The sequence below is a fragment of the Protopterus annectens genome, chromosome 12.part0 (genome assembly GCF_019279795.1).
Source record: "Protopterus annectens isolate FY-2018-M chromosome 12.part0, PAN1.0, whole genome shotgun sequence".
NCBI classification, from domain to species: domain Eukaryota; kingdom Metazoa; phylum Chordata; order Ceratodontiformes; family Protopteridae; genus Protopterus; species Protopterus annectens.
This window is the reverse complement of record NC_056746.1, coordinates 191670814-191683712: the sequence shown is the minus strand read 5'-3', so window position 1 is coordinate 191683712 and position 12899 is coordinate 191670814. Positions and strand designations below refer to the sequence as shown.

General features: G+C 44.7%; 1 protein-coding gene across 1 annotated transcript in view; it reads right to left on the bottom strand.

Annotated features, from left to right (window-relative positions):
• The window catches only part of PLK1 (polo like kinase 1), a 592954-nt gene that overhangs the window by 538057 nt on the left and 41998 nt on the right, over nucleotides 1–12899 (bottom strand). The window contains exon 2 of the mRNA XM_044089232.1: nucleotides 6643–6829. Within this exon, the coding sequence (XP_043945167.1) occupies nucleotides 6643–6829 (187 nt within the window). The remainder of the gene's footprint in view (nucleotides 1–6642; nucleotides 6830–12899) is intronic.

Genomic DNA, 12899 nt, shown 5'->3' with positions numbered 1-12899 from the left:
AATCATGTCGCTTCCTAGATAAATCACCTTCGGGAGAAGGGGAACCGGAGGGAAGGCGTAAAGTAGACCGGGGGGGGGCCAACTGTGAGCTAGAGCGTCCCTGGGAATCTGCCCCTGAGAGGGAGTAGAGTGAAGAATTCCCTGCATTTTGCATTGTGAGGGCTGGTGAACAAGTCGCAACAAGGAAGGCCCCACTTGGCGAATATGTTTGCAGCCACCCTGTCGTTGAGGGACCACTCGTGGGGCAACAGGAGAGTCCTGCTCAGCCAGTCTGCAATCACATTGGATTTCCCCGGAATGTGCGTTGCCACTAGGAAACGCTGGGTAGAAATCGCCCAATACCACACTCTCATGGCCTCTCGGCAAAGAGGGTAGGACCTGGTTCCGCCTTGCTTGTTTATATACCAGACTACCGACATGTTGTCGGATAGGATCGCGATAGTGCCCCGGGGAAGAACATGATTAAGTGCTTGCAACACCAGTAGCACTGCTCTCATTTCCAGGATATTGATATGTAAGTGCGTTTCGTGAACCTGCCACGTGCCTTGGACAGACCTGTACAGATAATGCCCCCCCCACCCTATCTGGCAGGTGTCCATGGTCACCGTGGCGATGGGAGTGTGGAGGGCAAAGGGTCGTCCCTGGTCCAGGTTGGATCGAAGCAGCCACCAACGTAGGTCCCGACGGCAAATTTCCGTAATCTGGACCAAATGGTTCAAGGGGAGATCCTGAAAGGACCATTGAACCGACAGTAGCCATTGCAGCACCCGCATTTGCAGCCTGGCTAAAGGGACTAGTAGAATAGTGGAAGCCATCGTGCCCAATAACTGCAGAATCAGTCTGGCCTGAACTCGTGATCTGGGTAACAAGGTTTGAACCTGAGACTGCAGGACCTGAATTCTTTCTACCGGCAAGAATGCCCGCATTCTTCTTGTGTCTAACTCTGCGCCTATAAAGGTAATACGCTGTGACGGCTGCAGCACAGATTTTCCCCAATTGAACGTGATTCCTAGTGAATGACCCAAACTGACTGTGGTCATAAGCGCTTGAACTAATAGATGCTTGGTGGTGGCAGTAAGGAGCCAGTCTAGATAGGGAAACACTTGGAATCCTAGACTTCTCAAGTGAGATGTCACTATTGCCAGACACTTGGTGAACACCCTAGGGGCTGTGGTGAGACCAAAGGGCAGTGCCCGGAACTGGAAATGACTGGTTCCCAGGCAGAAGCGTAAGTGACTCCTGGACTCTTGCCTTATCAGGATGTGATAGTAAGCGTCCTTGAGATCTACGGAGCACATCCAGACATTCTTCTCCAATAACGGGAGAATGGACTGAAGGGTAACCTTTCGGAATTTGGATTTTTTTACAAAGCGATTCAATGATTTTAGGTCCAAAATGGACCTCAAGTCCAAGAAGAAACCAGTCAAGGTCTTGCCCTCCTGCTCGCATCGAGTCAGTGTGTCCTTCACCTTGGGTCCAAACAGGGAGGACCCATCAAAGGGGGTGTCTGTGAAGGAAGACTTAAAGGCCTCCGCAAAGGGACACAAGCGTAACCAGGCGAGTCTTCCAAGAGCCACGCCTGTTCCCGCTGCTCTACTCGCCCCTTCGGCCGCATATGAGATTAACCTCATGGACGAGTTGACTATCGAAGATAGGGTAGTCATCTGGGCGCCAACAGTTTGGGCTAACACCTCAGGAAGATTACCCGTAAGGGACTCACCTAACTCTTTGAGGAGGTCCCTTTGGAGCCTGGTAAAATGACAAAGATAATTCAGCAACCGCAGGGTAAAGGCCGCTGAAGAAAGGGTACGCTTCCCGTACCTATCCATGCTCCTGGAATCCTTATTAGGAGGGTGAATAGACGTTGAAGCCTCTGCCACATCCTGCTGAGTGGCAGATGCCATCACCATCGCATCTACTGCAACTCCTCTGGTCAAAAATTATTTTTGAGGAGGGGCTGAGAGGAACTTGTTAGGCCTGGCGGGCACCGGTTCCACAGAATCAGGGTGTTCCCACACCCTTCGAGAAACTAGTATTTCATCGAAGGGTGGAGACACCCAGGAGGAGGAGGGCTGGGCCCCAAAAGCCTTGAGGAAGACTGACTCCTCTGCGGAAGGGGTCTTGGACTGCCAATCGCCTCTCTGTCTCAGGATCTCGAGTATATCTGAGAATGATACGTCAGAGGACGATTTTGGGGACCCTTCCGCATCATCGAGGTCAGTATCTGATGTGATACTCATCCTGGGAGTCTATGTGCTTCCTCTTGCACAATTTTTTCCTTGGAGGTTCATCTGAAGCCGAATCAGAAGGACCTCCCGGGAGAAGGGAACCCCCCAAGGGGGTATCCTCAGGCCCTGGGGCCCGGCTGTCGTGGGAATGAAGCACACCAGAACCACCAGTTCCCAAGTCTAGGGACGGTGAGGTAGAGACTTGCTGAGCCGGCAAGGACATGGCCAGCGCACTCCTCATGGCCTCAAAAGCAGGACCTCCAGACTCTACGGATGATACCGGCTGAGACACCACGACGGTACCAGGAGTTCCTGCGGCCAACGCTCCAAGGGGGAGACTAGGCACCGAAGCTACCAGTTGCAAAGTGTTCCCCTCGGCCCCGATCGAGGAAGTCCCGGAACCGAACCCCGACGCAGAGGACAGGGTAGGAATGATGGTCGGAACAGAGAGGCTCCGAGGGAGTCTCTGTTCAGACTGGACGACTCAACGGCTCCGAGGAGGTTGGAGGAGGAATCGGATGCGTTGAAATGGGGGCCGGCTCCGGAGCAGAGTGGGCTGGAGCCCAAACCATTTTTGCAAAAAACGGGGACTGGAAAAGCCTCTGGATAACTCTGTCCAAATCTGAATCCAACAACCTGGAGGATTTAGAGGAAATAGATGGGGGCCAAGACGACTTTTCTCTCTGCTACGATAGACTCTGGGACTGGCTCCGAAATGGCTCCAATACCATCGGCACCAGATCCGGAACCGTATGAACCAGCATCGGCGCCGAAGGGGACTTCGGGGCCGAGGGAGGAGTCTCTGAGCTGCACACCTCCAACAGCTCCGAGACCAAAGGAGCCGAAGCAGGTGATTCGCCTCTTGAACCCCCAACCTGTGGCTCCGACACCAATGGAGCCGAGGAAAGAGGTATCACCCCCCCCCCCCGAGGCTCCGAAGCCATTGGAGCAGAGGAAGAAGAGGTCGACCTATGCTTCTTGGACGTCGGTTCCGACGGACTGGTCGGAGCAGACTACCTTTTCTTTTTAGAAGCTGGAGAGGAAGGAGAAGCCAAAGCTTCCTCAAAGGAGGGCTTAATAAGGCCCTTAAGTATCAACTTATTTTTACGTTCTTGAAGGACCCTAGAGGAAAAAGCATAACGCACACTACATGTTTCCTGCAAATGTTTCGGTCCTAAACAATAAACACATACAGCATGGCTATCGGTAATGGACATTTTATAATTACACTTGGTGCACTTTTTAAACCCAGATTTCTGTTCTTTAGACATTGTTATACCACTGATTTACCACAACGAAAACACCTTAAGTAGGGCACGAGCCCTTTGACTAACTGGACTGGCCCGAGACACAGTACACAAAAAACGGGCAGAAGCCCTCTAATTAACGTATTAATGTTTAAAGTAGAAAACGTACAGTAAAACAAATCAACACCACACACACAATAAGGGCAAGGGCCCTCTAACTTAAACGGGCCTTGCCCGATAAAGAGAAAAAATACCAATCACACCAAACACAGTTTACACACACACGTAAAGCTGTTAAAACAGCTGTTTGTTAAATTTGTGAAGAAACCCCTAGGTCAAAAGACCAAAAAAGTAACCAAAACACTACTTGGCTCCAGCCAAGTCGAGACCACGTCTAGCTTGAAAAGCGGCAAACGAGATCTGGGGAAGCAGGCGTGGTGCATTCTGGGATAAGGGGTAGCCCAGCCAATTGGAGACTTCGTTCTACGATATAGTGGCAGAGTCGGAGCCGATGGATCGGCTCCGAACCCATCAGTTATGAATGTAGGCGAGATAGGATCCCATTACATCTGTTTTGAAGCCGTTAATGGGACAAACGTTGTCCCACCTTTCATTTCTACACAGTTCAAATCTGTCAGCACAACTAATTATTAATTTTCATTTCCTAACCTTGAATGCCCTCATGGGGGCAGACATGCTGAAATGATCCAGTATTCTTGGATATTTCTTGCTCAAAATACACAGAGAAGGTGCAGCTGATGAGACTACAATGCCCTACTCTGTTTTGTAAGATCACAGCCCCATTCACTTAAAATCCATTCATACATTCTCAACCCCTTTCTCCCCATTTTGCACATGGGGTCAGGGTTTCACTTCAATGATAATCCTCTTGAGCAAAGGCTTACACCACCAGGTGACTAGCCCTGCCACTGTACTTCACCCAAAACACTCACATATGCACTCACGGCCAATATCGAGAGTGTCCAGTCCACCTACTGCACGTCTTTGGATGTGGAAGGAAACCAGAGCACTTGGAAGAAACCCAAGTGACCACAGTGAGGACATGTAGACTAAACACAAAAGGCACTCCACCAGAGAATTGAACTGGAGAACCTCTTGCTGTGAGGCGACAATGCTAAACTTAGAGTGGGAGCAGTAAAATACTGTCAAGTTTGAGAATTCTCTGTAAAGAGGTCAAAGATTTTTGCAGCGACTCTTACATACGTGTTTTCTACACAAGTGCTATACCACCTATGAAAAGCTTTTGAAGGATAAAGAAATAGCTTATTATGTATGCTTGGTGAGTTTGTTTCATCTTCCCCTCCCAAGCTACAGTATTGTATTTCGTGGTTTGCAAAGCTCAGCTAATTAGTGAAGCTGTCTGTGGAGGTTTATTCATATTCATATGAAAGGTTGATCAAGTTTACCGCCACAGGAAAGGAAAATGCAGCTTTTTATAAAAGCACAGAATCAAACAATTATGGATTTTGAGCTTTAATTGCTTTATGACCTTAATGGATGCGATACAAGAGCTACATGTAACTTGCGGTGTGCTGCTCTTAGCACAATACTTTCAGATGCAATGGGCATTGTGATGCAGCAACAAGGTTGGAAGATACCTATTGAAAGTATCATGAGATTTCATTCAGCCTCAGCATGGAGTGCACCAAGAAAGCAAACTAGGACAGAAGTGCCACGGAGCGGGGGGAAAACGGACAAGCAACTATTTTTAATATGTGAAAGTTTGGGGATCACCCTCAAGGGATGGACATACATTTACAGCATAGCTATCCTGAGATATTCAGTGAAGCATACTTCTCGGCACCAACTTACATCTAGTACAACAGGTTCTTTGCCAATGTGAGGTCATCCTAAGCAGGAGCCAGTGTTGTTCCTACTCCCTTCTAGAGTAGGCAGAGATTTGTTACAAGACTAGAAAATAGTTAAAATGTCCGGCCTTGAAAGTCAACCATGTTAGAAATAAGGATTTTTTTCTGAAAGAACTTCTTTGTTACATTCAAAAGGTATCTAGAGGAAACTAAATGTTCTCTTATTTCCAATGGATCCTCATATAAACCCAGACCTTACAAACAAGACTGGTGAGATACCAATGACGTAGAAAATGGTGGCACAGAAAGATACAAGTTGGCAAAGTGGTTCTCAAAGCCAAGAGTCACACTTGGGGCTGGAAAGTTAGTGGGATGACTATAAGGACTGACAGGGTCTTATTTAACCAAACGTGACCACAGTGGATTTTGCAGAGGTGAGAAGGAACCAAACTTGCTCGGCAACTGGACATACGCCAAATGAAGGGGAGGGAAACAGAAAAGCATTGCATTGGAAAGCTATCCAAGCGCCATATGCCTGCCATTTTTTGGGCTAACTTGAGGGTTTGCAAAACCCCAGATGGAATAAATCGGCAAAGACACACTCCAACCCAATCTCAAAACACCAAAAATTGACAGTGGCAGCACCCATTCCCCACCCAGGAATGAGCCAAGCATATTCACAGGAGTGGGAGGGACAATAGGGAAGAACTTTAATGAGTTTCAAGACTCGCATTACTAAGTTGTAATGAGACTGCTTTGTTTTATGTACGACTTTTTCACTTTCAGGCTTACTATAGTTAAACTCGGATGTACCTTCAATTATGTGAAGATCTCATTTCCCATCTTAGAAATTTCCGGCCAAAAGGAAATTTAATAACTTCTCTTCTCCAGATTACCTTGAATTCAGTGTGGGGGGGGGGGGGGGGCTGGATATCCAGTTTGGATTCAAGGTGGGGCCATAGCATGAGCTGACGGATCCCTCAATTTTACATGCGCATAGTAAGTGCACTGCTGGGAAGGAAGATGGTTTGGGACAAAGAGGAGACATTCTTAAATAGTTACAATGATATACGAAAATTCAAATACAAGGTGCCCCATACAAGTTGGAAATTAATATTCCAAATGGAGGGCAAAATAAGTTTGTACAATCCAATGCAAAACCAGAGAGCAAAGATCAGTAAATCTAAACCTTGTCTACATCATGCTGTACAGGTAGGCTGGGGGGTTAGTCCTATTTTATAAAATCAACACATTTCTTCAGGAAGAGACTGTACAGATTTTGATAAATTTAATACTTGCTGTAACAAGCTCTACTACACAATATTTCTCTATACACACTTGTCCAGCCCCAAGTACCTATTTTGATGTCCATATCATCATTAAGAAACAGATTTCCCAGCTTCAGGTCTCTGTGGATAACTCTGTTACTGTGCAGGTACTGACAGCCAAGAATAGTCTGCCGCAGGAAGTAACGAGCTTCAGCATCGGTGACTGCTTTTCGCCTCTTGTGCAACTCCAATAAAGACTAGAACAGAAAAAAAAAACACAAGGGGTGTAGTTAGCTTTAAGAATACATCTCATTTTAATGCAGACTCCAGGAACAGGCACACAACACATAAATGGCTTTTAAATATTAAGGTTAGAAATGGAAATCCACAACGTGACAGGCTATTTTTTTAGCCTAGAGACATGTAGACAAGTGGATAATGTTGCATCCAGAGGAGCTATGGTAGGCTAGCCTCAGCTCTCTGTACAGCTGTCTTCCAAGCACTTATAAAGAAAGTTAAGTAATAAACACACAGCTTAAAGTGCAGAGTTTGCAGTTGGTGTTAAAAGCCTGAGAAGTTAGAAAGCTAAATACCCTGGGCAGTCTCCACAGGACAACATACCAATAATTAACTCTTAAGAAGAGATTAGTTGTATTTAGTGCACATGAAATGAAACCATTTACTCAAGTATGTTTTTTAAACCTCGAATCCCAACCAACAGCCTTTTCATACAACTTTAATCTATACAAAATCTTAACATGCGCCCATGCAGTAAAGGATAAGTTCTCCCCACTCAGAGAAGATGGTGATGAAAACTCGTTGAGAAATTGCTCAATTTAGATTTACTTCAGCTGCCATCCCAACAAGTAGATACAAGTTGCGCAAAGACTAGTGTCTTTGTGGAAAGCCAAGTAATGTAGTCTCAGAGTGGATCACCAACTCTTCTGATAGAAAGGCACAAGAAAATAAATTTTACAGGATAAAAATAAAATTCAGCAGAAGCTGCTGGTACAAAAAGGAAGAGTCCTGCTTCTCTAGCACAGACAGAACTCAAGTGGACAGGCCTGATCTTTAAGGGGAGGACTTGAAGGTTATCTTGTAAACACAACTTTACAAACGTTCACTGAAGCAAGGGGGGGGGGGGGGTCAAAGCTGGTTGAAAAAACAAAGCTGAATAGAAAAATGATATCCCAGAGTCAGAGTGTCCCAGATATTAGAGAGAAAAAAACATTTGAAAACAGTAAAGGAATCCAGGACACTAGATTTGCCCACATAGAAATGTACAAGCCACTTACTGTTGTGGATTGTTTCTGGGAAGAGGTTAAACCCTTAACTACCCTAGAAGTAGAGACGGGATTAACAATTACTGGGAATTGAAGTCATGCAGTACAATGTTGGGAACAGGTCTGACTAGGGCTTGGCTAATTTCTCCAACACATGAAGAATAGAGGTGAAATGGAGACCAAGAATGATTCTGGACTTGTGATGTTTGGCATTTTGGACTTGCCTCCAAAGAAAGGGACAGCAAAAATACAAAAAAATGTAGAGTTCCATTTCTGGGTGACAGCATTTGTGAAGCACCCCCCCCCCCCCCAAGAGGATAGGGGAGAACACCTTTGAATTCAGAGGTGAGAGGCAAACAACTTTGCTCCAGCAAAGGAAAAGTTTCTACTTAAAAGTTTGAGGGACCTCATATGGACATCACAGAAAATTTCCAAACCCCAATGTCTAACTCACAGGGATAGAGAAGGCTCCTCTGACTACCAATGTAACAGACCACTATGAAATCACCATCATGAAGCAGGGAATTCTGAAAGGCTAGAGGGGGACTGCCCATTTCCAGTAAAATGCAATTACTGGCTGTCTGGTGTTCTCATCACCTTGGACAGTGCACCCTTTGCAATACCCCCAACACTAGGACAGAAGTGCATGCAGTGACTACAAATGAGGTAGGAATTGGGAAGGTTTCTACGAGTCAGGTTTAGAAGGTGCATCAAAGGTCTTACCAACTTTGAGCATCTTATTTGCTACAATAAGACATCCAATATCTAGGACCACTGAATTCTCAATGTCCTTTAAGGAACTCTATGTGCTATCTGGCAGGGGTTACCGTTAAAACTGGTGTTGCCATCAGTCCCAACATTCTAAGGCAGAGGTGGAAGGTGGTCAGTTGAGTGTTTGCAAGTTAAAATACCTTGTACAAAAGGGACCGAATCCTCTCAAGACAATTTCTGCATGCCAATATATGCAGACTGCAGCCAACGAAGGTGAAGAGCTGGGATGGTTGCTGCCAGGACTTTGTGGATCACTGTATCTTTCCAGTCATTGCAAGGTTAAGACTCCTGAGCAAAGCAGCAGCTAGGAGCTAGTCATCCAATTAAGGGAATACTTTGGCTCTCAGCAACCAGTGGCCAGCTTTTACATTAAACATATTTGAACACCTTGGAAGCTGTGGTGAGGAACAGGAAAGTCCTCAATTTTAGTGCCCAACACCTACCAGGAGCACATTTTTGGCTCCTTGGACAATGTTTCGTGGAAGTAGGCTGCTTTTCTGAGGATCCAGAAGCTGCATACCTTCATTCTGACAAGGATGGTCTGTACACAAAGGGTTTTGTGAATAAGTGGAGGCCACTTGGACAACTACACCATAAACGAGTTTCCTTCCTGCAGAGTAAATTTCTTCTGTAAGATGCCCATATTTTCATCTATTAAAAACATGAAGTAGTAGTTTCTCCCAGTCACATTTACATCTTAGTCAGCTTTCCAGCGCACACCCTGCTGGGTTTGAATGAAATCTCATGACACTTTAGGAATTTGTCTCCCTTGCTCTTGTATCATATCCAAAAGTATGCCAATGGAAAATACAGCAAAGTACCTGTAGTTGGCAACAAAGCTGCCCAGACTCAAAATTCTCCAACTCGACTCTGCAGTCACAAAAGTTGCTTTCTTTCTCTTCCTATGGCCATAAACCAGTTACACCTTTTGAAAGGAAACAAGTCAGATAACTGACAGAAACTTCACCAATTAGCTGAGATTTGCAAGACACGAAATATGACACACTGACTAAACACATGGAATGAAAACAGAACCCAATATTCACAAACCACCACCTTTTAAAAACATCCTTTATCTTAGTGATGTAGTTATTTTTGGATATAAACTTTTCATAGATGGTGTAACGTGTAGGGAGCTAGCATGAATCGCTGCAAAAAAATTCACTGAATTTTAATGGGGAGATCAAAACTGACAGCATCTCTCACTACTTTCATTCTAAGGCAATGGGACTGTGACCAGAAGCCACTTGCATACTTTTATAGGGCACTGCAATATCAGTTCCCCTACACTACTTTACAGGCAAAGTAGCAGATTTCAAAGAAAACAGGATCAAACATGCCTGACACCATGACGCCATTTAAGTGTGGGAAAAAATAAGTCAGCAATTGGTAGTTACTGCGGGGCTAGCTGGTTTGGATTGTGTAGAATTTTATATACTATACAGACATATGCTTACTTATATTACAGTGTTATTTTTTAGGTTTCTACAAGTAGTAGTCTTTTAAATCTAAAGCTGGCCTTTAAAGAGACAGTCCCAGGGATTTTTTTTTTTTATTCAGTCTTCGTTTACATTTCAGGTTTGCTTTTCTGAGCAAGTTCACCTTTGACTGAGGGGGTGGGGGAAAGAGTGCCTAGAGGAAGTTTCAAAGGTGTTAGCCAAATTCCATCTCAAATTGCAGGTGTACTGACAAAGCTCTCCTTGTGTGCTACTCAAGTTTAGTCTGTGCATTTTACCCACTGAGAAAAGTAGCCTTTCAGGCATTTTATGACCGGCCTGCTGCTGTTACTCTTGAAAGCACATCAGTAATGCAAGGCTTTTAAAACATTAGTAAAAGAAGTTTTTCATTTCATATTTTATTCTGTGACAAAACTTAGTAGACAAACTCTTCACAAGGCAGTCCATAGCCCATTAGTCTTCATAACAGGGAAGGACAGATAAAAAGTTGCAGTTTAATAGCACAGTTTTGTAAGGTCAGCTGCTGCAGCAATGGTATACGATTCAAGAGTCTGAAGACCCCCCCACCAATATCCCATTCCTTGGAGTGCCTAAGTATCCCCTCTGGTTCCCTAGGAACAAGTGTCACAATATCAAGATTATCCTGTGCATTGTTGGTGGCCAATTTCTATCATATCCATCAAACAGAGAATGATCCAAAAGGGACACCCTCTTCTCTAGTTTTCCTCCAAAACTTCCACAGCTTGGAATCTATTTGGGGTGGAGATGGGGAAATCTACCTTGTATCTGGCTCCTCAGCTTCAACAACCAGCATAAGAAGTCAATGTAGTAAACGCTTCCTTGGTACCTTCAAAGGAGATGTTGTGCAAACGCATGGCAAATGAAAATTACCTTGTGTCCCCTTTTCTGCTGATCAAAAAGTGGGATGTCAAGGATCTCTGGAGCGGATCTTCTGGCTGTATAGATGTAGCCATCATGGAAGACCAGCAATGCCTGCAAACTCAATGCAGAAAACATTGGAACATCTAGAATGCCAGTCAAGTCTACCAGCAAAAAGGCTGGGCACTGGATGTGACATTCCTACATCAAGCATGCATGCCAAGAAATTCATAACTCCACTGATCTTAACAGGTGCCAATCAAGCATAGTTAAAAACATACTTTCATTATAATCAGACATCTACAACCTCGGGACTAGTTCTTAATATCCATAAAGGACTACTTCGAAAAACTAAAATGGTGAAAACGGAAACCGGTCCCATACCTCCCACAGAAGCAGCAGGGGGGGGGGGGGGGGGGGGAGTGGCAACAGACCATTAAGCCCCAACCAAAACAGCCACAAACTTGTCAGGTGAACTTTTAAGAGCATTACAGACCATCAAAAGGTTGATCTGGGGCCAGTTACTTGGCTTACTTCCTTCGTCAGCCAACAAAGTTATACTTCAAGGAAGACAAAAATGAGCAGAGGATTTTTCCCCAAACATCCCATAAAACAATGCCAAAAACATTGTCCATTTTCTATCAGACTTTGAACCTGGAAAGAATGAGCAGTCATGTTAGTCTTTTGAGTCAGACTTACTTGGTTTAGGGGGATGTTGAAGCCAACACAGAAACTGTGGTCCCAAAGCTGGCCTGCAAATTAACTTTTTCATGCATTTGTAAAGGAGATTTTTGATTAATTAGTAGTAGATTTTCTGTCTGGCAGACAGAACAGTTAATGTTAATTCCACCCCCCACCCCCCCACCCCCATACACAAAGGAAAAAAGACTGAGATGGGATATTGCTGTTCTTACATTACCTGAACCCATGGTCAGCTGCAACTGTAGAAGGGTAAATGGCATTAAAAAAAAAAAACAAGTTTCAGCCAAAGTTGAAAGATTACACAAGGAATAAAGATGGCAAAATACCAATAGTACTGCCCTACGGGAAAAGTACCCACTTGTAGTTAGAAAAAATATTGTCAGTTTATAAAGGGTAGCCTGAGGCCAGCTCAAGTGTTCTCCACTGTAAGGGGGGGGAACATGGAAAAAAGATCACATTGCCATTATGAGAAGGAAGAAAGACCAAGCAGCCAGAGAAAGTTATGTTAAGACTATGCTCTACTGCTCATCAGTATTAGTCTATGGCTGCTGAAGATCTCTCCTTCCAAGGAACCAGGTATTATTTTTGCAAAGTTCTGTAAATTTAAACATCTGTAAAAGTGAGTTAGGATCACACACTGTCAGCAACTGTCCAACGGAGAGCTTTCAAGACACCGGTAAAAGTTTACACACACTGCTTAGCTTCTGGGGATACAGAAAATGGGATGCTCGACATGATAAAGCCTATCTACACTTACTGCCACTTTTGTTGTCCATCATGCAGCCTAAAAACTTCCAAAATGCTTATACATCACACAGTAGAGGACTAACCATGACCACATTTACCAGAGAGTTGTATTTTGAGGAGTGTGTAGTAATTACAACGGACAATGAATCACAAGAGCTTTAAAACACAAACAGTTGTGTAAGAAGTTACCATAACCTTAGAGGTCCTCTCTTCAATGTTGCAGTATTTATTCCACATTGCAGCATTTACAACTGTATGGAGGTTGCTACCTGCAGCACTGGATATCCAACCAGTATACCAAAGTCTTAGGAGCAGGGGTACATGATGCGTTGCTAGTCAGGGCCTTAAACAGATGTTGGTTACAAGAGTGACATTTGCACGTACCCCCTTCAGAAATGACTGCTGCATACAGTAGTAGCCCTGGGGAGAGGAAAGGAAGCCTGCCAGTCCCACATATGCCACCAGGCCAAAGGAGCCCCAATACATTT